The sequence below is a fragment of the Sarcophilus harrisii genome, chromosome 2 (genome assembly GCF_902635505.1).
Source record: "Sarcophilus harrisii chromosome 2, mSarHar1.11, whole genome shotgun sequence".
NCBI lineage: Eukaryota > Metazoa > Chordata > Mammalia > Dasyuromorphia > Dasyuridae > Sarcophilus > Sarcophilus harrisii.
This window is the reverse complement of record NC_045427.1, coordinates 556961479-556985045: the sequence shown is the minus strand read 5'-3', so window position 1 is coordinate 556985045 and position 23567 is coordinate 556961479. Positions and strand designations below refer to the sequence as shown.

At 41.6% G+C, this 23567-nt stretch overlaps 1 protein-coding gene across 5 annotated transcripts; it reads right to left on the bottom strand.

Moving 5' to 3' along the window:
• Positions 1-1175: 1175 nt before the first annotated feature.
• Positions 1176-7577, bottom strand: KAZALD1 (Kazal type serine peptidase inhibitor domain 1). 5 transcript variants are annotated; one of them, XM_031955717.1, is made up of 8 exons: positions 7048-7577; positions 6840-6922; positions 5868-6030; positions 5618-5701; positions 4596-5157; positions 3172-3332; positions 2664-2811; positions 1176-2428 (listed from the first exon to the last, which is right to left on the bottom strand). In XM_031955717.1, the coding sequence occupies exons 5-8, from the start codon at positions 5092-5094 to the stop codon at positions 2334-2336; spliced, it is 903 nt and encodes a 300-aa protein (XP_031811577.1). In that variant the 5' UTR covers positions 5095-5157; positions 5618-5701; positions 5868-6030; positions 6840-6922; positions 7048-7577; the 3' UTR covers positions 1176-2333. The 5 variants fall into 5 exon arrangements, with proteins under 5 accessions (XP_031811577.1, XP_031811578.1, XP_031811576.1 ...); XM_031955718.1 differs by having other exon boundaries at positions 5868-5912; XM_031955716.1 differs by lacking the exon at positions 5618-5701.
• Positions 7578-23567: the final 15990 nt, after the last annotated feature.

Genomic DNA, 23567 nt, shown 5'->3' with positions numbered 1-23567 from the left:
ATAGTGACTAACTCGTATAGTTCTTGAATTCTAGAACTTCCTGTCACAATGACACACTTGCCTGTTTTTATGATGGACTCATCTGGCCACACATGCTCATATTAGGGCCTAGGTATCTCTAGGGCTCCAGGAACAATACCCTAAAATTCTTATGAGCCCCTGTTCTAGGCCACAGCCTGCAGACTAAGTCCAGGACTGGGGACTCCCTTTCCTGGCTACCAAAAAAGGAGCCAGAGTGAAGGGGTGTAGAAGACAAAGTTATAGAAAAGGGTGTGGGATCATCCTAGTCTACTACTTTCTCCTTTCCCTGGTCAGGGGCTCATCGGTGAAATAGAGGGTCAGAACACCACCATTTCTTTCTCTTCAACTCTATCCCATTGAATACTAATGGACTACCTCAGGCTCTTAGCCAACCCTCCTGTTGGATACCTCCCAGGCAGGGATCCAAGAGGACTCTGGTCTTTCCCATTTCTGTCTTCACCATCAGCTTTAGGGCCAAGTTTAATTCCAGCTCCAGCTGGAAAAGAGATTGGGGGTGAGGAGGATGTCTATAATTTGGGAATACTTTCCAGGTCACACTTCCCTCCAAAAAAAAAATCTGTGGGCAAAGAATAAATGCTCCACTCTTTTTTTTTGTTCTTGTCTAGTCTATCATTAAAGAAAACTGGAGTTAGGGTGGAGATGATTGGGGATGGAATGGGCAGAATCAAGAGCTAGAAGAGCTAGCCTAGTCTCAGAAAGGACATAATATGGAAATCAGGGAGAATCCACTTTTCTGGAGGGATTGGAAGTCTCCATTAGACTACCTAGACAGGGAACATCTGAAGAGAATCTCATTCAACTATCCTGGAGCAAGCTTCTATACACACACACGCACCAACCACACCACACTCTATGCTTTAAGGAAACACCTCCTTGCAGGACTGGGGACCCAAATCTATTTTCCAGTTTAGGTGAGGAGGCAAGCAAGACATGTTACAGTCTCAAGAAATTCCCATAAAGGATTTAAACTCAATAACTCCCTAGAAACCCAAACCTTCCCTCTACCACCCCAGAGTCTCTCTTGGGGTGGGAAAATCATCTGGTCAGCATGTGTCTGGAGCCCCAGGCTAATTGCATTACTCAATGAGATGATGTGCACAGATGCCTATTTACATGTATACATTTGGTCTTCGGTATCTAAATAAGGGAGCTTGTTCAACATTCAAAGGACGTTTATTAAGTATCTCCTATGTACAAAGTCATTGGTTTGGATGCTGGAGATGAGATCATAGGATTTAGAGCCAGAAGAAGGCTATCATCTATATATAGCATATGTCTGTTTACATATGCACACTTATTGACATGTGTTTGTATCTCCCTTTGTGTTTGTGCCTATCCACTGTATTCATTCAAATATTTGTTGAACATTATTTTATGTATCTGCAAGGTTAGGAACTGAATGGGAATACAAAGGTGAATTATACATCAAGGTTTCCTTGTCTAATATAGAGCTCACAATCTAGTAAGTGAGATTAAGACATGTACACAAATAAAAAGAGAAATGAGACCTATACAGACAATAGCAGAAAAGACATGGGCACAGATAATAAGTTATAAAACACAGCTTGTGGGAGTGGGATATAAGACAACATCTTGTGGTATGAACAGAGGCTTCATGGGGGAATATTCTGCTACAAAGGATAGCTGGATAGGAAAAGTATGTTGGAAAGGAGCAGAATCAGTAAAGTCAAAGGAGTGAAGATAGTTTGTGTACTTTGGTGGGGGGGGGGGGTTCAAGACACTCTGACTAAAGTATCTCTCTCCCTTTACCCCAAGTTGAGAATTAAAGGATTTCATCAGCTTTTTGGCCAAAGCCTACCAGTCTGGATAACTACTCAGGATGGATCCAGGAGGCTGATGATTTCTGTCATCACCATCAGCTCCAGAGCTAGGTTATTTCTCAGATTCCTGTAAGAGTCATGGTTGTGTACCTATGTGCCATCTTTACCTTTAAATGTATGGTCCCCCGGAATCTAGGTCATTCCAATAAAAGACCTTCCCAGACCTTTTTGTTCCCTGATTGTATTAGAGACCATTGTTCCTCCAGAGCACCTCTTTTTGGGCATGTGGATAGGAAAGGAATCAGTCACTAAAAATACTTCTCTCAACCACCATCCCAAGGGATTGGTATGTTTCCAGCTCAAGGAAATCAGAAGTCCTACACCCTCCCCAGCCTTCCACTTCCCATATCATTTGGAAAGGGAGGAGAGGGAATGGTCATTGCTCAAGGAAGCTGAAGTAACTGGTCCAGGAACCATTCGGGGAGCATTATTTAAGGGAGCCACAGTAGGCTAGTAATAGTCATCCCCCTCTTCACTGTCAGCCTCCTCTTCAAGAGTTGGGCTCAAAGAATTAAGTAGAGGGATGCTTTTGTTGTTCAGCTGATCTGTAAAAACAAAGGATAAAAGGAAAGTTCACTGTATATCAGCAAGGGAGAGAGGGAGGGTTTTGTTTGTTTGTTTGTTTTTGTTTTTTCACAAATGCACCTTCCCCCAGGACTATTCCATAGTCAGCTCCAAGAACATCCCATAACTTGTCCTCTATGGCATCTAACACAGGACATAAAGAATCAGAAAAGGAGGGCGGGGCAAATAGGGAAGAGCAAAAATGTTTTCCCTTACCCAAGGTGAGCACTGTGAGGCTAGCTGGGGCTGTGGTCTGGCCCAAGGCATTTCGGGCAAGGCATCTGTAAGTACCCTCATCACTTATTCGAACAGCCTGAATCTGCAACCAGCCAGTCACTTCGAATCTTTGCGGCCCCCCCCTGAACTGGAGTAAGGCATAAGTTGATGAAATGTGTCTCTGCTCCCTCACCCCCCAGAGATCCCTCTGCAGAGCCCTCCCCATCCTTAAAAGGTCTGCTCCTTTTCCTCAACCCACCCCCACTCCTTTCCTAAAGATGAAGTCTGTCGCCTTCTATAGAAATGAAATGTTCTTTTGCCCCTTCCCCCAGAGTTGGGATCTATTCCTCACTCTCTGCAGACATGGAATCTTCCCCTTTCCAACACACACTGCTATGAAGTCTGTTTCCTATATCCCTTTGGCAGACTACCTGAGGTCTCTCCTTGCCTCCCCTTTCTAAAGAGATGAGATGTGTTCTTGCCTCACACACTACTTTAATATCCCCACCTGCACAGAGATCTGGGGATCATCTCCGGGTAGCAGCGTCTCTGTCCCATCCTTTCTCCACTCGATGGAGGCCATTGGATAGGCAAACACTTCACAGCCGAATATCACATCCTGGCCAGTCACATTCCACACATCCCGAGGTGGGGTCAGGATCTGGGGTTCTATGGGTGAGAATGAGGTCATGGGAAATACTTTAGGATCCAGTCTTTCTGACCCCCAATATACCATTTACACACACACACACACACACACACACACCCTTGATGGCTCTGGGATTCATTCTCCCATCCCAGTGTGTCAGAGTCCATCCTGGTTGCTCCCTCCCCCTGCCTTCTACCCCCATTTACACCTGGCTGGGTTCCCACAGAGTTGCTCAGAATCCTCTCCCTTCCCCCTCCAGGTTTCCATGTGGCAAGGGGAAAACTTGACACCAGTGAGGCCCTGGGACAGGAAGCCAGGAGGGGGAAAGGAGGGGGGCCCCAGGACCCCTGGGGTTTGTTTGCCAGTAGACTCACAGCCAAGTCTAACACTGAGCCCAACCCCCCTCTGGAAGAGAAAGTCACTAAATCCTCCAAAGCAAACCTAGAGCTGGAATGGGTTGAGGAGGGGGAGGGGGGCAGTCTGAGGAGCACCCACACACACCTTTTGCCAACCCCTGGGTGTGGGGGCAGCACCGAGTTCATCACACAATCTGGGAGCTAACTCTGCTGTCTGAGTCTTCCCCTCTACTCCTGTTTTTCAAGCTCTAAGTTTTAGGGCTTAGGAGCCCTTCCTGGCTGCACTCCCACCCCCATCCCTTCCCCACTGGCTCCAGGGATACCAGGAACAATGGAGCTAAGTTGACTCTGGTTACACTTGCTCCTCCTTCCCCCATCCTCTGTCTCTGAGATCATTTGAGGACACAGCTTGTTTGTCTGTACGTCTGTCACACCCAGAACATTCTGGCATCATTGGGCATGGATCTTTCACTGCACCCAATATGCAGTACTAGGGACAGGCGCCTTCAGTCTGGCCCCATTAATCTGAAGCTAAAGGGGAGGTAAACGCAGAGTAGACATGGGGGTGGGGGAGAGCATCAATGGAGTAAAATTCACTCTTCTCTCCCCAAAGTGCAAGGAAGAGGAAGGGGTCATGGTCCAAAGAGAGAAGTAGAACCTGAGTTCTTAAAGCCCGGATTTAAAGTTTCCTGTCAGAATATGGGGAGGAAACTAAAAGATTAAAATGGGAAGTATGTTCCAGGGTAGGGAATTAATGGGGTGGAGCGGTTTCCAGGTACAACGGGGGTGGGGTGGAGAGGAGTTTTCACCGCACGGAATTCAGGGGGATTCCCCGTTCTGGGTTTGAGATGGAGGTTGGGGGTTCTTTCTGCAATTAGCGGACTGCGCTGGCATCGAGTGGGGGTGGGGCTGGTCAGGGAGCCGTACCCGCTTCGCAGGGTCCGGGGTGCATCACGCTGAGGTTGGCCTGCGGCCAGGCCCGAGCGGCCTCCTGGAAGCTGCAGATCTGTGCGTAGGTGCGCCCGTCGGAGCCGCAGAGCGGGCTGCCCGAGCGGCAGACACACTGGGGCTCGGGCACTTCTCCGCGGTGCAGGTCCCCGCCCGCGTCCAGGCGGCACTCCAGGTGATCCCCGCAGCGCCCATAAAAATGCCCATCGGGGTCCAAGTCGCAGAGTTGGCCCTCCAGGTTCGCACACTCCCAGCAGCAGTCGCACGCGTCCAGGACACGCCCCGCCAAGCAGCCCCGCGGCGTGGGGCACTCCTCCGGCTGGCAGGGCCCACAGCCCTCTCCCTCATCCAGAAGCCGTTGCCAGCCTCGCCGCAGGTAGTCAGGGCCCGAGGGTGGACGGGAGCTGGCGGGGGGCAGGGGCTGCAGGAGCAAGAGGACCGCCAGAGCCGGGGCCAGGGCCGCTGGCTGCCGAGACATTATCGGAGGTCACCGGAGCCCGTCACTCAGCCCTCTGTGGCCCAGACATTACCCTTTTGGACACTGTGGGAAAGAGGAAAGGGGTCAGGGAAGTCAGGGGCCAAATAGGAAATTTGGCAGATCCCTCTCATTCCGTCTTCCCTGACCCTCTTTTCCTACAAACTGAAGCCCCATCCTTCAGATTTTCCCTCCCCCTATCGATCCCCCAAATCTAGTCTTGTTCCATCCACAACCTCCAGATTCTAACATTTTCTGATGCTAATCCACAACTTCTGCTTCCAAACTTTTCTCCTGTCTCTCTGCCTCCTTTTCCCTGTCCCTTTCAACGATTCCATCTCACGAAGCCCCCCCCTCACAAATGACGGCTAAATTAGGCCTCAGTGTCCCCCTTTCCTGCAGGATGGACTCTTCCTGCGCACCTCGCTCCCGGGACTCGGAGGGCAAAGCCCCACCTCGATGTTTCTGCTAAACCTCTAGCCCGAGAAGTCGCCGGCCTCCTCTAAGGTCACAAACCAGGACTCACCCACTTAAAAGGAGAAGAAACTGCTCTGCTTCCGTGGCTTTTGCTTTTGGGGGGTGGTGCAGGCGGGAGAACAATTCCCTGTCACTGCCACGAGTAGGACGGGGGGGGGGGGGGGGGGGGAGGGGGGGGAGGAGGAGACAAGTGAAAGAGAGCTACAGAGGATGGAGTTGCGCTTGTGCGCCACGACTAACTCCATCGTCCGTCACCCCCCTCTCCGATTTTTGTAGGCTCCCTCCCCCCACCCGCTCACCTTCCTTTTGGTCTCCAAAGAACAGCTGCAGCTCCAGCCGGGGACCTAGGGGATTGGCAACTAGGGCTTGTGGGGATGCTCGGACCCCGTTTGGGCAAACAACGCCGTCTCGTAGGCCCCCAGACCCAATTAGGTTCTGGGCCCCAGGCTGTCTGAAGAAGCCCTGAGGACAACGACTTTGTGAAAGCAGCTCCTCCGCCCCCTCTCCCCGCCCTCGCGACGTCGCCCCCCCCCTCTGCGCCCACTTCCCCCTCCTTCCCCCTCCCCCGTTTCCCCCCGCACTAAGGCCTTCTGTTCGCAGCCGCACAGACCCAGCTGGTCACCCCCACCTCCCGCCCCTAGCCTCAAACGGCCCAAGGTTACAGTGAGTGAGCCAAGGCGTTGTAACCCGACACCCTATGGCCTCGGAGAGAGGGATGGGAGTAGGGGAGCGAGGCCGGGAGCTGGACATTGTTTTCCGGGGGTTGTGGTGGGGGGCGGGAGCTAGGGAGGTGGGGTCTGAGGACTGCGGAACTGGGAGACAAGATAACCCTAACCGGTAGGAAGGCGCGGGAGACTGGGAAACAGAGGGAGGATGGGAGAGACTGGTGCCCTGAGCGACTGATTATAGGATAGGGAAACCAAAGTACTCGGGCTGAGGACCTGGAAGAATAGACTATGCGGCTGCAAGAACCGGGGACAGGAGGCCTTTAAGACCGAGGCGTTGGGATATTGGAAGACTGGGAGAAACTGAAGGTTTGGGGCAGAGATGTACTGGGGAAGACTGCACGTTGGGGAAGACCGAGGGGTCGGAATACTGGGGAAGGAAAAAGAATGGGATGGATGAGACCAAGACCCTGAAGAAAGACTACTAGGGAAGCCTGGGGGAACTCACTAGTGAGTGCTCCTGCCTCCTGGTCGCGAGCTAGGCCCGCCTGAGCCACACTCCCCACAATAGTGATGGGACAGGGGCTCAGGTGTTCCAAGCCTTACCGGGTTGCTTCCAGTCTCTGCCTGCCACAGACAGTGAGTTCCCGAGGATCAGGTCTGCCTCTGTGCCTTTCCCATAGCTAGGACTAACAGATTAAACAGGGAGTAAAGGTTCTTGAACCTCCGTCCCCATCGCCATCCCCATCCCCATATTGTTCTTCTCTTCCCTACCCAAGGGAAGGAGCCCAAAACGGGTAAATCCAGAACTCACATCTGTCTCTAGCACGTCTGGTCCCCTTCTCCCCAGGCCGCCCCTTCTCTTCTCCTATACACATCCGGCCAGGCTGCCCGGCAGGTGCGGCGCCCCCGAGATCTCTGCGCCTCAAGGGAATTAAAATCGAGTCGGACTAAACCAGGGCCGGGGCGGGAACCCGGGCTGGCCCCCAGCTGGACGTCAGTAGAGCTCCTGATTACAGGCTGCTGGGATAGTGAGGGTGGGGACCCTGTCCCAACCGCAGCCAGCGCCACCGTGGCGCCGGGGGCTGGGGCTGGCGGGTGTATCGAAGAAAACTAGAAACACATGAACGTGGGGAGCAGGGTCAGGGGGAAGAGGCGCTCGGCTAAACGGGAGCAGCGACCCCGGAGTTTCAGTTTTTCTGGAGTTCCAGTACCAGAGCTGTGTAGTTCCGCTTGGGTCCCGCCTCCTAGAGAGGGGAGGGGAAGGGAAAGGGAGGAAAGAAGAGGAAAAGTGAGAAGGAGAGGTGAGACAGCGAAGTCTCTCTGAAGGTGCAGGGACGAGGCTGGCCTTGTTGCTGGAGCTTCCAGTCTTCGGAAATCCTGACACAAGTTGGCGCGGTTACATAACAGTTCCCCCACAATGCATATTAAGTACTCGTCAAAGACGCGGGACTTAAAATCGCCGAACTGGGGTGCAGTGAGGGCCTTGACCCGGGTTTGAATTCTACAAACCATATAGCATTCTACTGGGGAGATCACGCTTCTATCGAGCCTCGATTTCCTGATCTATAGAGGTCACCGCTGTCACTTCCACTATCATTTAACTCACCTAGGTTTGAAATCTCAAGCTGTCTTTCCAATTTCACTCTTAACTCCAGCATCCAATCACGTGTCAAGTTCCCAGTGATCCTATTTCCACAAGATCTCTTGTATTCAACTGCTCCTCACCATCCTAGTCTAGGCCTTTATTACCTCTTACCCGAACACTTCAAGTCTCAGAACTGGTCTCGTGAGCATCCAGTGTCTCCCTTCTCCAGTTCATTTTCCACTTCCGTCAAATATTTCTATTTTTTAATTTTTAAATATTTTGTTTTTCCCAATTACATGTAAAGACACCTTTTCAACATTCTTTAAAAAAATTTTTTTTTGAGTTTCACATTTTCTCCCTCCCTCCTTCACTACCCTCTTCCCCTAGGCGGCAAGCATAAATTATTATTTCTAGAGCACACATCTAAGCATGTCACACCAGCTCAAGAAGGTTCACTGACTCCCTATAGTCCCGATGATAACATATAAAGGTCACTGACACACACCCTTCACAATCAGATTCCAACCTACTTTTCCAGACTGATTTCACACTCATGCTAAAATTGGCCTAGAATACTCACATTCCCCCCAAATTACATTCTTTGACTCTTTCCCTCTTTTCCCCTCTTTAGAAGATGACCTATTGGGACCTCTATCTTTTTTCAAAAGCGCATTTCAGGTGCTCCTTTCTAAAGAAGGCCTTTCTGATTGCTCTCTCCTGGTTGCTTGTGCTTTTCTCCATACCACCCCCACTAAAATTATTTTGCATTTGTTCTGTAGGTATTCTATAGGGAAAAGCAGCGTGGAGAAGTGGATGGATTGGGCTGGCCTTGGAGTCGGGGAAAATTTTCCTCACAAGTCCTTCTGATCACATCCTGCTGTGTGACACAGGGAGAGTGAATCACTGAAGCTCTCAGCACGCTAAGCGTCCAAAAGCTAAAACTTGAAGACCGGTTGCTAACCTGCACTGGCCGAGTTTCCTCATCGGAAATTCTCTAAACCACTGGAATCCCAGATGAGTGATCTGTGTACAAGACTTACTCACCCCCTATCCCCTCCATTGCCGCCCCGCAGACGGATGAAAGATATTTGAAATGAGGGATTTGGCTTCTTGTTGTCTCTCCTTTTTGTCCCTAGCACGCTGCCTGCACAGTAGCTTAATATTAATGCTCGTTGAATTGAACCGAATTGAATTGAATTGCCTCGAGGGGACCTTTTGTGAGGAAAGCTCTTAGCTAACCCTAACGTGCCATAGAAATATGAGTTATTTGTATAGCTCCCTGGGCTGACTGGCTTCTCTGGTGGTGGGGCATAAAGAAATGCCAGATGTGGAGAGGGGCGGGGAAGATGTGCAGAGGGGCTGCGCAGCGGAATGAGCGGAGCTGAGTGGGGACGCCAAGGGGGTGGGACCGAGGAAACCCGCGGGTTTTGAAAAGGTAAATGTGCAGAATGTGCGGAATCCGTAGGAAGAATGGCCTTGAATGGTCATTGCAGGGCCTATGGACTACTGACGTCCGCGGGAGTTCGGAGTGAGGGCGTAGCTCAAGGACCTGGTGACCTTAACTTCGGACGACTGAGCCCAGAAACCATCCAAGAATCAGGAGTTGCCAAGGAGATGAAGCCCGGGAAGGGTTGCCTAGGAAACGGAGCGAAGGTGGGGCGGGGCGGTTACCTAGGAGACAGAGGAGGAGTCCCATTGTAAGCTAATCAGAACCCCTTGAGGTGAGGTTAGAAATGAAGTTTAAAAACAAACAGAAAACACAGTCCCTTTGGAGGAGGGCCTCGCACATAGTGAGACTGTTCGTTTTGTTGTAAATTGTTAGTTTGGTTCGATTTCGGTGGATCTGAGAAAAGGGAACGCCTCAGACAACAGAACAAGGAACCTGTGGGATTTGGATTCAGATCCTTGTTCTGTTACTTGCTAAGTGTATGAACTTGGATTTCCCCTCTTTTGGTCTGTTTCCTGAATTGTAAAAGAAATAATGTGCTGTAAGGTTCCAGATAACTTCAAAGGTCTGTGACTGCTAAGGCTTTCTAGTCAGTAGTCAATAAACAATATTAAGTGACTGCTGTGACTCCTAAGTGACTCAGGCACTGTGTAAGCCCCAATTTCCTTACCACTTCATCCCCTAAAAAGATCTTAAATTAAATGAACTCTAAAAGGATAAGAGCAATTGTGGTAAAGCTAGAATTTTTTTTCTGTAACAAAATCTCTCTCTCTCTCTCTCCCTCTCCTCCTCTATCTCTCTGTCTCTGTCTTTATCTCTTTCTATCTGTCTCTGCCTGTCTATCTGTCTCTGTTTGTCTGTCTATCTCTCTGTTTAAGGTTTCCAAATATATAGCTCACCACTACTATCTTCAGTGTTTTAGAGGTAAGCTAAAGGAGCTGAATTTCTACATTGTTCTTATGGATCCCTATCCATGTGTTTTCCATTAATCAACCAGCCAGACAAGGCATACTAAGAAAGTATGGCAAGAACACGTGGTTAAACACTTTTTTTCTTCCCTCACAAATCCTGGGGTGCATTCTTCTACAAATATACAATTTATGGGGAGAGTGGGTTTAAAATTAGAGTACAATGGTAATTAGAGAATATATGTAGTAAAGGAATAACACAAATCATGGATTGGAAATACTTTATGAGTGCTCATGAAATTCTCTTTGTGTGTAGCTCTCTTTTAGGCAAACTACTCAAATGGACGCCCAAGATCTATGGTTCTTTAGAATTAGTTGCCAACATTCTTCTCCACTGTAAAGGATGATGCAGTTTTTTGTGACTTCTAATGGGATCTCTGGATCTCTCAAATTCACTGAGTTGTCTGGACACTTGCATCTTATCGCTTCTGGGTCTTCTCAGAAAATGCAAAAGAGACAGGTGGCCATGTGCTTATGGCCACCATGGCCACATGACTGGTTATCTCCTCTCCAGGTTCTTTTGGAGGCAATCTGAAAGAGAATGATAAAGGGGCAGTTTGTCTCCTATTCATTTATGGCTCAGCAACCAATCCTTGAGTCATCAGGTCTTTAAGCTTCCAAACCATTTAGAAGACTTTGTTATCACACAATACTTACCAGTCCCTCAGTCCCTTATCGCTAGAAACACTCCTCTAAATTTCAAGCTGGCCATTTGGACCTGAAACAGGTAGGCAATATCTAGGTCTGGTTCCCTTAGGCTGAAACACTCTTAATATATTGCTTTAAATTCTGAAATTCAAAAAACAAGATCAAGATCGAGAGAGAGAGAGAGAGAGAGAGAGAGAGAGAGAGAGAGAGAGAGAGAGAGAGAGAGAGGATGGGAGGGAAGGAGGGAGAGGAAGGAAGGAAGGAAGGAAGGAAGGAAGGAAGGAAGGAAGGAAGGAAGGAAGGAAGGAAGGAAGGAAGGAAGGGAGGGAGGATGGGGAAAGAGTGGAGGGTGGGAGGAAAAAAAGGAGAGGAGGAAACTTGAGAAGGGAAAAGAAAAGAAAAGCCTTCTGAATTATTCAGATGAAAATCCCTTTAAATTTTCAATGTTTTCATCCTGATAATGCTCAGGGGTATGCTAGAGCCAACTTGTACCAGCTTCCAGCAGTTCAATATAATAATTTTTAGTGTAAGAATTTACACATCTGAAATTAACAAATATTATATAGCAGGCTTGATTTATTGTTCAACTGATTATCTATACTTAAAAAGGGAATGAAGAATATGTTAATTATGGGGATTAAATATTAACGTGTGATGTGATTTTTTTTTTTGGAGAGTTGATTGTTAAATATTTGCCAGCACACCCTGTCAACATTCAACCGTGCACTATTCCTACTATCTAGAACTTTCATTGTGTACTCCTTAAACACCAAATAATGCTGGAAGAAATCACAAAATCGTTTTTGACTAGATCCACATTTGTGCTATTTAACATCAAATGGGTCCTTGGGTATATTCACTAATAGCTTAATTAATTTTTTCCCATAATAATTGTTCCACATCTCTCAATCTGCCAGCTCCCTCTTCCTCACTCTATATCAACTTGCACTAGAAAAATATAGCTCACTGTAACTTTTTGTATTTCTCCATCAGAATTCATCAGTCTGGTGCATTTTCTAAATCTCTTTGAAGGAGTTTGGTTGTGGAGTTCAACTGGACTGTTCTCAGCTACTAACATCTTAACTCCATCTCCCTCCAACCTTCCACTTCTTAGAATCCCTTCAAGGTTTAGCATAAGTGTTCTCTTCTACATGCAACCTGGCAATTCTACAAGATAATACACTATGGCCAAGTAGGATTTACATCAGGAATGCAGGGCTGGTTCAGTCTTAGGAAACCTATTAGCTTGCTTGACTATATCAACTTTGTTATTACCTCCATGTTTTATTACATCTCATATTAGTCACCTTTATTGAGGTTCCCCCTCTGAAGACTCAGTTCCCTGAGCAAGTCAATATTTTCCCTTTTGGAGTTCTAAAGGTACCCCTGAGAAGTTAGGTATCTTTCTCTAATACAATCAACTCAAGCCCCCATTCCAGTGTGTTCTCTCCAATAGCATTTGCCAAGTGATTAGCATACCGATATCATTTAATCAATTAACACCAAAAAGCTTTGTTTATTTGTTTTACAGAGGATGTTTAAATTTTTTTTTTTTACAAGATACTTAGTGAAGTTATAGCAAGAACAGAAATTACAAACACTTCCTCTCAACACCTAAGGATAAAGTATTCCTTATAAACACATGAGTCCTTGGGTTAAAATGGGCTCATACTTAAGTTTCTACAAAATATTTGTCCCACAAAGTCAGTTTCTGAATTCAGCAAAACTGATAAACAAATCAAATGTAGTTAACTTTTCCTTGAATAACTTTGATCTAAACTGGCTCAGACAGGATCAGGCAGCTCAGAATAGCTGGCTGCAAATTCATTCATAAATTCTGGCTTTCAGACTCTAATGGTTTGTCATTCTCACCTTTCAAAGTTCATATGGCTGAAGCCATAGCTAATATTTTTGGCTAAAAATGGGAAAGAAGAAAAGAACACAAAGAAAAGATCCCATATTCACAAGACACATGTTGATCCCAGGTAAGGATGGAAGGATGTCCAGGCCTTTCCCATTCAGAAAGAGAGAGGTTTATAGCACATCTTTGTCTTAAAGGCAAACGGGCAGGAGAGAGAAAAAGACTGGTTTTGACTGTTTAGTGCCTTTTGAATATATCTACCAGCAGCTCAGCAACCAATCAAAAATCCATTTCTTCACCACGTGGCTGATTGCAATCAGCTTTAAAATGTCTACACATGTTCTAAAGCCACATGGGGACTGTATTAGCCATGCACTCTGCATATAACCATAAGTCTGGGCTAGGCCCTGTTACATTAATAATTTCCACCCTAAAATCTAAAACTATATTATAAAGCATCAGTCATCAAAATCATTTGGTACAAGCTAAGAAATAGAGTGGTAGATCAGTGGAATAGATTAGATACACATGACACAATAATCAAAGCCTATAACAATCTAATATTTGATAAACCCTCAAACTCCAGTTTCTGGAATAAGAACTCACTATTTGACAAAAATTGCTGGGAAAAACTGGAAAATAATATGTCAGAAACTTGGCATAAATCTACATCTCACACCCCATACCAAAATAAGGTCAAAATGGGATGCGTGATTTAGGCATAAAGGATGATACCATAAACAAATTAGGAGAACAAGAGATAATTTACCTGTCAGATGTTTGAAGAAGGAAGGAATTTATGACCAAAGAAGAATTAAAGAATATTATAAAATTTAAAATGGACAACTTTGATTACATTAAATTAAAAAGGTTTTGCACAAACAAAACCAACAGAAACAAGATTAAAAGGGAAGTACAAAACTGGGAAAAAATCTTTACAGCTGGTATTTATGATAAAGGTCTCATTTCTAAAATATATAAAGAACTGTGTCAATTTTATAAGAATACAAGTCATTCTCCAATAGATAAACGATCAAAGGATATGAAGACAATTTTTAGGTGAAGAAATTACAATCATCTATAGTTATATGAAAAAGTGCTCTAAATTACTATTGATTGGAGAAATATGAATTAAAACAATTCTGAGATACTACTTCACACCTTTCAGATTGGCTAAGGTGATAGGAAAAGATAATGATACATGTTGGAGCAAAGATTTGTAACTTTTTTTGGCCATGCACCCTACTTTTAGTTGGTGAAACCTATGGACCTCTTCTCAGAATAATGTTTTTGAATACATATAACAAAATAGAAAGGATTATTATACTGAATTTAATTATACATAAAGATTGTTTTTCCCATTCCCATTCACAGACACTAAAGTCCTGACACTTATACATGAGGTAAGTCCCTGATCTATAGGAAATATCTCTTGTATTTGAACTCTGGATAGCTCTTTCACAACAGTGACAAAAAACCTTTTGTGACCATATAATTCTTTGTTTTCTCCCTTGTTTGATATTAATAAGGGACAATAGAAAAATTATCTCCCTTGTATCTTTCAAATTATCTTCTAAGAGCTTTGCCTATACATGATAGACACCTTGTTGGAGAGCCTTAAAGGAAGCATTGTGCTCCACTAAATCAAATGGTTTTTTACAATTAAATAATCACAATGGTGGGATCTTCTATTGTTCCTACCTTTTAAATAATATGAGTGATTATAAAGTTGTAGTCCGCTGTAGGATGTTATGTGCAAAAGCTTGTCTAGTCCCTTCTCATATTCTCACTGTCCTTGCTATGTGTGGAAATTTCCTTCATAAAGGTAAGGAAGGCATCTAGGTCAGTATTTATTGATTATCTCTCCATCAGCTTTTTGGGTAGCAACATTTTTCAAATGACAGCATTTTGTCTTGAGAATTGATCCTTCAATACCTTCAAAAATAATTATTTCTTGAAGGAGCTTTATTTATGCTAGATCTGGTATAATTACTCCAGTCTTCATTTTCTTTATTCAGCTTCTGCTTCTTTATGTAACATTCTTTTAGTGATTTTATCAACACCCATTGATTTAACTATCTCTTCTATACAGATGTCTTGGATATGTACATTTATCCGATTTATTCTTGCCCTGGATTCCATTATACATCTAAAACCAAATGCTTTGTTAAGTATCTCAAACTTAGCATGCCTCTAGTAGAACTCATTTTTTGAAAAACTTGTCTGTTTCTATTGAGATTTGCATAACCCAGATTTGCATCCTCAGGGGCATTCTACACTATTTACTAATTTACTGGATGATGAAATGAATAGGTCACAGGGTCTGAAATTATGAAAATGAGTTCAAATCTTATCCAAGTCACTAATTGTTTGACTCATGGTCAATCATTTAACTTCTGTCTGACTCAGTTGGCAGATTACCCCTGCAAATTAAGGGGTAAGAATAGCATCTATTTCCTAGTATTATGTGAGGATCAATTGAGAAAATGTGTATAAAGACCTTTGTAAACCTTAAAATGCTTTGTAAATGCTAGTTATTTATTTATTCTTCCTCAACCTTTTTTGTTACCAACTCTTATCAATTCTATTTCCAAAATTAAAAAAAATTTCAACCAGCAAACATTTTTCTATGCAACATTTCCATTCAGTTAAAAAAAAAACCTTCTAACAAATATGTGTAAACAAATAAAATGAATTCCCACATTGGCCATACTCAAAAATATATGTCTCATTTTGCAATTTGAATCCATTACCTCTCTGTCAGGAGACAGGTAGTCTCTTTTATCATAAATCCTCTGTAACCAAGGCTAATCATTGTGTTGATCAGAGTTCATAAATCTTTCAAAATGGTTTGTCTTTTCTTTTAAAAAAAAAAAAAGAGTTCTCTTTCTCCCTACTCCCCTCCCTTTCCCATTGAGAAGGCAAACAATAAATCAATTACACTTGTAAAGTCGTAAAAAACATAGTTCCATATTAGCCATGTTTCAAAAAAAGCAAGAAGCATAATGACAGTTTAAAAATTATGCATCAGTTCTCAGAGTTCATCAATTCTCTTTGGAGACATAGATTTTTCATCATGAGTCCTTTGGAATTGTCTTGGAAAAGTTGTTTGTATCTTTTCAATATTGTGATTGTATAATTGTTCTCATGGCTCTGTTCCCTTCACTCTGAATCAGTTCCTACAAGTCTTCCTAGTTTTTTCTAAACCATTTTTTCATCACTTCTTATAGCATTTCATTACATTCATAAACCATAATTTATTCTGGCATTTTTCAGTTGATGGATATGCCTTAGTTTCTGGTTCTGTTCCTTTACAAAAAGAACTGCTATAAATATTTTTGACATATGGGTTCTTTTCCTCTTTATTCGTGTCTTTGAGGTATAGAAGTATATTTAATATCGCTGGGTCAAAGGATACAAAGAGTTTGGTAACTCTGGGGACATAGTTCTAAACAAAATATATTTTGCGCCTATCTTTTTTCCTCCTTTCACACAGCCATCCCAAGTTCAGGATCTTGATACTTCTTGCCTGGACTACTACAGTAGTTTCTTAGTTGTCCTCCCCCCCACCTCCAGTATCTCTGTTCTCCAATCCATTCTTTACATTGCTGCCAAATTGATATTCTGGAGGTGCAAACCTGGACACTCCCAAGCTCCAGAAACACCAGAGGTTCCCTGTTATCTGTGGACTACAATACAAACTCCCTGGTTGGTTTTCAAAGCCTTCACAATATACCCACTGCAAGAGCATCTAGATGGCACAATGGATAGAGCACTGGCCCTGGAGTGAGGAAAATCTAGCCTCAGACACTGTGACCCTGGGCAAGCTATTTAGCCTCAATTAGCTCCCCACTCCCAAAACAAAACAATATGGTCAGGGCTCACCTTTCCAGGCTATGTTTTTGTCTCTCTCTCATAGACTATGTTTTGAATAAACCACCCCAATTGCTGATCTGCATACATTCCACCTTTCAGCTACATTGTCCAACACCTAAAATCCATAAACACTCTCAAGTTCCATTCGAGGGCTACCTTCCAATGGAAACCTATCCCTTTCTTTTCATTTGGCATTGCTCTTTCCCTAGAAATTACCTTGCATAGCTTTTTAATTTAATTTTACTTGTACATGTTATGTCCCTCTAACAGAATATAAGTTTCTCCAGGGCAGAAATTATTTCATTGTTGTTTTCCTTCTTTTCTCCAGTAGTTCGTCAAATGCCTGGAGCATAATCAATAATTAATGCTTTTCAACATTAGTCAAATTACATAAAGTCAGGACAATGACACAAGTCCAAGTGTGTGTGTCAATTCTATTATCTTTGAGGGAAAAATAACTTATTCATTATTAATAAATATTTAGTGATCAAATGCAATGAACAATGGTGGTTCCAAGGACCAAAGCAGACATTTTTCTTGTATTTTGGTAGAGGTGGTGGAAACAGTTTGAAAATGTCAAATATTTTGTCAGCAATAAAAAAAATTAATAACAGGGTGATAATAATGCTGCTGGTGGTGGTGATGGCAGATTTATTGATAAGTGATTATGCTGTAAAAAGCAAAGTACATCAATTAAGAATTTTAAAAAGTAAATACATTTTGAAATACAAGTGTAAATGTGTCTTCCATTTTTCATGTGTTATTTTACCCTTTCTCCAATTTTACCTGTGCCTAATTGTTACTAGGAAGAACTGCTTTAATTAATTTTTCTGACAAACTTTCTTTAATGTTGTTTTTAAATTTTGTTTTTTGATTCTGTGCTTTTGTTCATAATCTTACATCATGATCCTCTGTAACAGTTTTCAAATGAGTTTATGTTTTAAATTGTGTTTCCCTTGGCTGCTATCTCTCTGTTTAGCAAGAAGATTAATTATTTGAAGGCTTAGAAACTTTCTAAGCTAATTTGTCCCTCTTTTTGTGGCATATGTTTTATAGAATAAAGATGGGAGCATGCTCTGCTGAGACTTCAGAAAAATCTTAAGATCTGTACAGAAAGACAGAAATACTTCAAAGTGGAAAAGCTTCAGAGGGAAAATAAATATTCTGTACCCTAGAAAAGGTGGGACATGTGAATATATTAATTTTATGTAAAATAAAATTTCATAATGAACTTTGTAAAAACCCTCTAGAGAGAGAAGCTAAAGTTCTGGAGTTGTGTATTATCTTTCCCCCTTGGTAGGGTTCATGAGCTGATGTTTAGGAAGTTAGCCATCCACAGGGATCCCTTAGAATTCTCTATGAGTGTAAAAGCCACCCCTCTAGAGATTCCACCATCCAGGGCAGTGTGAATTGGGAAATTGAGTCCAAAAAACCACTGTACATATATGTTAAATTTCCACAGAAATGGTGATAGCTTATATTCTTGGTATCGTATCTTCTTACTTTTCTTCTTTTAAATAGTGTGACTTTATACTTTGCTTTAACAAACTGAGGTTCTGATTGTATAAAGAGATAATTCAGAAAGGATTTTAGCATCAGCAAACAGTGATTTCTACTCAGTTAAAATAAATTTCATTTCTTTGGTGTGATGTTATTCGGTGTCTATGGCCAGAACCTAAAAGCTTTATTCTCTAAGCACTTGTGTTATATAAACATAAGACTTCTCTATAGTTAACAAGCCTTGGGCGTCTTTCTTCTCATTATCCTAAGCCTTATTCTTGGACTTATTTTTTTTTTCAGTTCTTCCCTCTGCCTGTATTTACATTGAAGTTATTAAAATGAAAGTCTATTAATTTAATGTTGAAAATCTTATTGATGTCCTCTCTATGGTTTGTTCTCTACAATTCTTTGTGACCAGATCTAGTCATCCTAATTTATATCTTGCCACTGAATCCAGATGGCTCCAGAGGAGAAAGTGAGACTGATGACAGCCCCTCTTCACTTAATTCCAATTCACTTGCATGTCAGGGCATCACTTCCCTGATGCCATGGTCCTCTTTGAGACACAATAGTTTTTTGTGCAAGAATTATTCTATGAGACAATTGTTGTTGGTGGATACACTGAAATTATCTTCATGATGGATTGTTGGGTTTTGTTGTTGCTTTATCTAATGTAGTATCTCCCTGGAAATATCCCCAAACTTGTACTAGCAGGTTGGGGTCACCAGGGGACAGATAGCTTAGATTCTCAGTATTCTGTGGATTCTCTCTCTTTTTTTTTCAACTGTGTCTGTAACTTACCTAGGACAGAAGTGCAGAGAGTACTCACAGACCTGATCCCACTGCTAACTGTCATGAAGCTTTGACCTGCTGTGTTTCTCTTTTGAAATGGTTTGAATTCTTATAAATTTGAGTCAATTCTCTATATATTTTAGAAATGAAGCCTTTATCAGAACCTTTGAATGTAAAAATGTTTTCCCAGTTTATTGCTTCCCTTCTAATCTTTTCTGCATTAGTTTTGTTTGTACAAAAAATGTTCTAACTTAACATAATCAAAATTAACTATTTTGTGATCAATAATAATTTCTAGTTCTTCTTTGGTCACAAATTACTTCCTCCTCCACAGATTTGGGAGGTCAACTATCCTAATATTCTTCTAATTTGTTTATAATATTGTATAATATATTATAAAATTGTTTACAATAATGTCTAGATCATGAACCCATTTTGACCTTATCTTGGTATATAATGTTAGGTGTGGGTCAGTGCCTCATTTCTGCCATACTAGCTTCCAATATATCCAGATTTTGTGAAATAGTGAATTCTTATCCCAAAAGCTGGGATCTTTAGGTTTGTCAAACATTAGATTGCTATAGTCATTGACTATTTTGTTCTGTAAACATAACCTACTCCACTGATCAGCTGCTTTATTTCTTTGCCAGTACCAAATGGTTATCTTGCTGCACAAGAAAAATCAGATTTAGAAAGAAGGTAAAAATAACCTGAGAAAGAAAACAAAAATGCAAGCAGACAATATCAGAAAGAATGGAAATGCTATATTGTGGTCCACACTCATTCCCCAAAGTTCTTTGGCTGGGTATAGCTGGTTCTCTTCATTACTGAACAATTGGAACTAATTTGGATCATCTCATTGTTGAAGAGAGCCATATCCATCAGAAATGATCATCATATGGTATTGTTGTTGAAGTGTATAATGATCTGCTGGTTTTGCTCATTTCACTTAGTATCAGTTCATGTAAATCTCTCCAGGCCTCTCTGAAATCATCCTGCTGGTCATTTCTTACAGAATAATAATATTCCATAACATTCATATAAAAGTTGTGGATTATTTCTAATAGTTTTTTAGTTGATTCTCTAGGATTCTCTAAGTATACTATCATATCATCTGACAAGAGTGAGAATTTGGTTTCTTCATTACCTACTCTAATCCTTTAATCTCTTTTTCTTCTCTTTAATCTTCTCTTTAATCTCTTTTTCTTCTCTTATTGCCAAAGCTAGCATTTCTAATACAATATTGAATAGTAATGTTTGTAGCAGCTCTTTTTGTAGTGGCCAGAAACTGGAATCTGAGTGGATGCCCATCAGTTGGAGAACAGCTGAATAAATTATAGCATATGAATGTTATGGAATATTATTATTCCATAAGAAACTATCAGAAGGATGATTTCAGAAAGGCCTAGAGAGACTTACATAAACTGATGCTAAGTGAAATGAGCAGAACCAGGAGATCATTATACTAGGGAACAAGAAGATTATACGATGATCAATTCTGATGGACGTGGCTCTCTTCAATAATGAGATGATTCAAACCAGTTGCAATTGTTCAGTGATGAAGGGAACCATCTACACCCAGAGAGAGGACCATGGGAACTGAGAGTGTGGATCACAACATAGCATTTTCACTCTTTCAGTTGTTTGCTTGCATTTTGGTTTCTTTCTCAGGTTATTTTTTCCCTTCCTGATCCAATTTTTCTTGTGCAGCAAGATAACTGTATAACTATGACTGTGTGTATATTTAACATGTATTGGACTATCTGCCATTTAGGGGCGGGGGAGGGGATAAGGAGGGGATAATTTGGAACAGAAGGCTTTGCAAGGGTCAATGTTGAAAAATTATCCATCGATATTTTTGCAAATAAAAAGCTTTAATTAAAAAAAAAAAAAAAAGACAACATTCTTTGCCTCATTGCTTCCTACAAAATGAGATTTGGAAAAGAATTTAGTTGAAAAAGGCCAAGATCTCCCACTGCATCCAGACCATTTCCAGTCTTTGTGATTTAAATCTTGCCATTAGGCCCAGATGGCTCCAGGGGAGAAAATGAAACTGGTGACTTTGCATTATTCATTTAAATTCAATTCACTTGTAAATTATGATATCACTTTCCTAAAGTCATGGTCCAATTTGAGAAAGAAGGATAAATAATAACAATATTTAAAGGACCATCAGAAGTGTGTTCATTCTCAACCATCGAATGACTAGCTGCCTTCTAATTCTATTACTTTTGATTGGAGAACTTCATTTAAGATCTTAATACCTCATTGTTGCTGTTAATGTCCTTGTTCATCTATGATTTATCAACTAGGTTGATGGCCTGATCAACTTTCTGCCTGCAACTTCCAAGTATATGTCAATACTACAGGGAGAAAGGAGCAAGTGTCCCATAAAACAATCATGAGATCATAGGATCATAGATTTAGAGGTGGACAGGACTTGAAAGCAATCTAGTTCAACCAATGTGGTTTTTTAATGTCTTTATAATAAAAATTCCAAGAATAGTATATAGTCCAGATACTACATTAGATATCTCTCCTTATTATTCTATTATCTCCCACACTTAGAATGAACTATTCCAATCTCTGTTTACTATGATTCTTTCCTTCAAAACCCAATTCTGGTGTTGCCTCTTCCAGGAAACCTGGCCTGTCTCCCCCAGATGAAAATTGTCTCTCTCTCTCTCTCTCTCTCTCTCTCTCTCTCTTTCTCTTTCTTTCTCTTCAGTCTCTTCTATCATTCCTGGATTTTCCCTTTATATATATATCTCATTCTTCCTATTATCATAGTTATTTGTGTACTTAAGGGCCTTCATCTTTTATTAAATTTTAAGATATTTCCTATACTCCAAAAAGGTCAACAAGAGAGAGAGAGAGAGAATGACACATATATAAAATATTTATTTTGGGGGTGGCAAACAACTGGAAATTAGAGGAGTCTCATCATTTGGGAAATGGCTAAACAAATTATGGCATATGAATATGATGGAATACTATTGAGAGCTAAGAAAGCATGAAGGGGGTGGCTTTGGAGAAAGATGGGAAGATTTGCATGAGGTGAACAAAATCAGAAGAAAAATTTAGCATAATGACATCACTGTAAAAATAATTATTTTGGAATATTTTAAAATTCTGGCCAATTTAATGATCAACTAAAATTCCCAAGGACTAATGATACAGCATTCTGCTCACTTCCTGACAGAGTAGTGATGAATTCAGGACATATATGTATATAGACATAGCCAATGCAAAAATTTGTTTACTCGAAAATTTGTTTTTAATGGTAGAGAAGAAAAGTTTTTGTTCATTAAAAAAATTAAACGTAATAAAATTAAATAAAAATAATTTTTAACTTAAAAAGATTTTTTATAATTCAATATGTATGCAGACACAATCATTTTCTATGGATAGGATTTTTCATTATAAGTCCTTCAGAGTAGTCATGGATCATTGTACTGCTGAGAATAGCAAAGTCATTTACAGCTGATCATCCTGGAACATTACCATTACTTTGTATACAGTACGTTTTATTTTGCTTGAGTTCATGAAAAACTTTCCAAGAAAAATAAAAATTTTTAAACAGGCATGTTATTAAAATGTTAAAGCCCTTAATAGTAGTGTCTATTATGATGTCTACCTTTGTGTTCTCATCATCCATCATATACATATTAGGTAGGTTATAAATGTGGAAACAAATTCATTTGATGAGTAGTAGCTTTTCTTTTAGATAGATGCAGATAGCTAAGACTAAGGATTGAGAAAAGGCTTATAATTTATGTAGGTTAGGATCAACATCATCCCACTTCATTTTAATTCAATAACTGAGTAAAAACGTATCTCACTCATTTATAGGCCTTAGACTAAAAAGCCTTTCCCAAGAGTTGTGTTCTGATAGGGTGAGGAGATTTTACCAGAATCCAGGTATCATTTCTACATTATCTAGTTGGAAAAAGGATTGAATTCCAGAAACTGAAGTAAGGGTGACTTTCCAGGATATTCCTGAGCCTATAGGGAAAGAAGAGATCTTGTCTTCCTTCTTTTCAAGGTCTCCTTGACCCACTCCTTGGGCAGTTGAAGAACTCTTCAAACTCTTGATGGTCTAAGTCTTTGGACTTCCCATCTTCCCATCAGTGTCAAAGCAACATCCCAGAACATCTGGTGTCAATGTCTGCATGGGAAGTCAAAGACAGATGGATTCAGACTGACATTTAAGGGGAACTCCTTCAACACTCCCAACATGGGTAAAAATAAAATTCTAGTAATCGGGAATTATATGTTACTCTTTTGCCACATGAGTTCTCTGAACTTGAATCACATATATACTCATGAGAGAGTAGTAAACAACTTTGGGAGGGGAGACTCGTGTTTTACCAATTCTGTTTAGTATACTTTTGTTCTGAGCTGGGTCTTGGAACAAAATGACACACTTGTTCATTGATCAGTTAACAAAAGGAGATTTATGTAACTATAGCAGAAGAAAGATATCCAATAAGAATCCCCCTTGAGATATTCAATTGAGCAAAATTTCTTTGCTTGAGTTTTCCATCATCTAAGCATCAACACACCTGAAAGTCCAAATGGCTATTTTGTATCGAGATGACCAGGCAATGATGTTAGCAACATCAATCTTTAGTCTCCTAGACAATCAAATCAC

What these genes read in the sequence shown, in the direction of transcription:
- KAZALD1 (XM_031955717.1), bottom strand. Translation starts at nt 5,094, where the DNA reads ATGTCTCGGCAGCCAGCGGCCCTGGCCCCGGCTCTGGCGGTCCTCTTG. An exon ending in CCCCGGACCCTGCGAAGCGG is followed by an intron (nt 3,333 to 4,595) that starts GTACGGCTCCCT and finishes TCTCACCCATAG; the next exon opens with AACCCCAGATCCTGACCCCA. An exon ending in ATCCCCAGATCTCTGTGCAG is followed by an intron (nt 2,812 to 3,171) that starts GTGGGGATATTA and finishes GCCTTACTCCAG; the next exon opens with TTCAGGGGGGGGCCGCAAAG.